This window comes from Psammomys obesus, unplaced genomic scaffold (genome assembly GCF_907164565.1).
Source record: "Psammomys obesus unplaced genomic scaffold, mPsaObe1.curated_primary_1811, whole genome shotgun sequence".
NCBI lineage: Eukaryota > Metazoa > Chordata > Mammalia > Rodentia > Muridae > Psammomys > Psammomys obesus.
In genome coordinates, this window is record NW_026592710.1 from 3,603,067 (window position 1) to 3,606,336 (window position 3,270).

General features: G+C 56.9%; 1 protein-coding gene across 3 annotated transcripts in view; it reads right to left on the minus strand.

The window, feature by feature from the left end:
• Chd5 (chromodomain helicase DNA binding protein 5) overlaps positions 1-3,270 on the minus strand; it is a 48,851-nt gene that overhangs the window by 26,979 nt on the left and 18,602 nt on the right. For all 3 annotated transcript variants that reach the window (XM_055615148.1, XM_055615150.1, XM_055615149.1), the window contains 3 exons: positions 1,985-2,108; positions 1,076-1,242; positions 765-986 (listed from right to left, as the gene is read on the minus strand). In XM_055615148.1, the coding sequence (XP_055471123.1) occupies positions 765-986; positions 1,076-1,242; positions 1,985-2,108 (513 nt within the window). The remainder of the gene's footprint in view (positions 1-764; positions 987-1,075; positions 1,243-1,984; positions 2,109-3,270) is intronic.

The window sequence follows — 3,270 nt, forward strand, 5'->3', positions numbered from 1 at the left end:
AGGAAAGCTATGAAGGCTGCACCCCTCAAGGGGCCTCTCTCTCCCCTACACAGACAAGAACATATATGCGCTGGCACAAACATACGTGTGATATGAACATACAAGTCCAGAGGTACACACGAGAGGAGGCAGGCTGCAGACCAGAACCTATGGGATGGGCGTCCAGCGCTGAGACACAGAACAACACACACATGGGGCTTCAGAGGCCTACAGTGACTCTAGTCAAGGGATGGGGATGGAGGGAGAATGTTCTGCTCTCCCTTCATAAACTGAGGCTCCAGGCTGTGGGGCCAACACTCCTTCACTAACCCTGCCCAGGGAAAACAGGTCCAGAGTGACTCAGGGACCCGAATCCAAGTGGAAAGTTCTGCCTTGGTGTGGTGTCAGGCAAGCCATTGTGCCTTGCTGAGCCTGATACTCCTGCTGAAGATGAATTTCAGAGGCCCTGGGTTCCATCCCCAAGCAACCCAGTAATAATTTTTGAAAGTCAGTGAAGGGATAGAGTTATAGATCAATGTAAGGCCTCCTGGGTTCAGGTCCCAGGAGTGCGATGTAAGTGAGATTCTTTGCTTAGAATAAATTCTCAATGAATAGTCCAAAAAAAAAAAAAAAAAAAAAAAAAAAACGATTCAGGAAAGAGCCAGGCACAGGGTGAGGCGGTTGGCGTGGTCTTTTGTGGACGAGCTTTCTGGGGCGTGGCCAGGGCGGGCTCAGAGCCCGGTGGGCGGGACGTCGGTGGGCGGGGCGGGAGGTGTAACACTCACTGTACAGCGCGGGCAGAGCCATTCACCGTTCGGGATCTCGGGCAGCGGTGGGTTGAGGCAGTGCAGGTGGTAGGAAGAGGGACAGGCATCACAACACAGGAGCTCGCCACCGTCCTTGCACACGCGGCAGAACTCCATGTGGTCATCCTCCTCCTCCTCGCAGCCGCCCTCCTCCTCTTCCTCATCGTCCTCCTTCGGCTCCCATTGGATCCCCTCCTTCTCCTGTAGGGGGAGTCCGGGTAGATGCACCTTGGGCTGAGTCCCTGGGCCATGGCCCACCCACCCCAGTCCGGACCTCAGCCCCAGCTTACACAGTGTGGGCAGCTCCACTTGCCCTCGGGAGCCTTCTCCAGCTCCGGATCCAGGCAGACCAGGTGGTAAGCTCTGGGGCAGGTGTCACACAGAATGATCTCCCCGCCCTGCTGGCACACCTCACAGTAGTCCTGGTGGTCTGTCTCATAGCCGTCACCATCATCAACTGCAATGAGGAGAGGGGCGATGACACAGCCTGCCATCCATGACCGCTTCCACTATCCCTGGCCAGAGCATGTCATAGTTGTTTAAATCATTTCAAGTGGATGGGTAGACAGGCCAGAAAGTAAACAAATATTGGGGGTGGACAGAGATGGGAGGAAGGAAGAAGGAAGAAGGAAGGAAGGAAGGAAGGAAGGAAGGAAGGAAGGAAGGAAGGAAGGAAGGAAGGAAGGAAGGAAGGGAGGGAGGAAGGAGGGAGGGAGGGAAGGAAAGAAGGAGAGAGGGAAGGAAGGAGTACAGAAAGTACATGCACATGGAGAAATAGCAGGGAAGACACGCCTTTAATCCTAGAACAGGCAGGGGCAGGGGCATCTCAATGAATTCAAGGCCAGTCCTGTCTACATAGCAAGTTCTGGACCAGCTAGAGCTATGTCGGGAAACCCTGTCTCAAAAACTAAAGGGGGGGTGGGGGGAGAGGAGGGAGGGGTGGGCACACGGTGGGTGAGGAGCTGAGCGGGTGACTGATGGGGGTGGGGGTGAACTTGGGTCCTCCTCCACTCCCCACTCCTCGGCGCTTAGTATCAAGGAGCCTGGCCTGGCTTTCTGTGTCTTCCTCCCTAGAACAGACGGTGGACAAGGATGGTTGAGAGAGCACAAGGCTGGGAGAGGCTGGGACATGAGGGTGCCCTTCCCCCAGTCTCTGCACCCCCATCATGGAAAAGGCCCCTCCCATCTGAGAGGCCTACTCCTCTTCTTCTTGCGCCTCCTCTTGTTCTTCTTGCCCAGGGCTGCAGAGCACTCGGAGCGCACGGAAGAGCTGTGGATGCTGGCGTTGTCCAAATCGGAGTCCTCGTGTTCATCCTCCTCGCTCTGCAGGGAAGGAGGTCGAGCTGTGAGTCAGGGCTGCCCTGGCGGGTAGGGCAGGGCTGGGAAGCCCTGAAGACTCCCCTGTGACTTTGCTCTGTCTCACAGCCCAGCTAGAAACTTGTGTGATTAAATGCACAGCCAGCATGCACCGCCACCCTCCCAACCTCTGCTCTGTCTCTTCCTCAGGCTCAGACCTCCACCCGCCTCACCCCTGCACATCCTCAAGGGCCTGCACCCGGGGATCCTCACAGCTCTCTCCCAGTGGGCACACCTGACGGGACTGACGGCTCGTTAGGGGCTCGGCTGGCCTGCTCCATCTAGGGCAGGGCCACGCTCCTGCCAGAGCAGCCAGCCTCATGACCTGGCACTGGCCCCCACCAAGTGACAGGGAAAAGTGTCAAGCCTCCTCTCTCCCCTCTGCAGAGCTGGGAGGAAAGGTGGCAGCAGCTTCGCAGCAGGGGTGAGGTGAGAAGAATTTGATGTGGAGCTAGGGGAGGAGTCCTGGCTCCAGCCAGCCTGGTCAAACAGGCAACTCCCCAGGACTCCACTCTCCGGGCACACCCGGTGCCAGGCCCCATGAAGGGCCAGCTGACCCTGCCCACATGTGGGTAGCTGCAGCCAAGCTCCCAGTCAGCAGTTGGCTAGAAGGAGCTACCTGGCCAGAGTCTAGGCCCTTGGAAGAGTCCAGTCTACACCTATCAGTGGGGAAGCTGAGGCCCATCAGGCCTGTGCATGTCAGAGACTGGGAGAGAGCTTGCAGGGCTTGCCTCAGTTAGCTTGGGGAAGAGGAATATGGCCCAGTCTCTGCTCAAAACAGCCCTCCCCTTGCCTCCTTGCGCACACAAGCACATTCACCCAGGAACCCTTTCTTCCTGTCCCTGTCTCACACACACAGGCACACATTTACTGAGGAACCTTCTCCCCCCCCCACATATTCACACACACATGAATAGTCACTGAGGAGCCTTCTCCCCCCCACATATTCACACATGCACACACACATGAATAGTCACTGAGGAGCCTTCTCCCCCCCACATATTCACACATGCACACACACGAATAGTCACTGAGGAGCCTTCTCCCCCCCACATATTCACACATGCACACACACGAATAGTCACTGAGGAGCCTTCTCCCCCCCCACATATTCACACACGCACACACA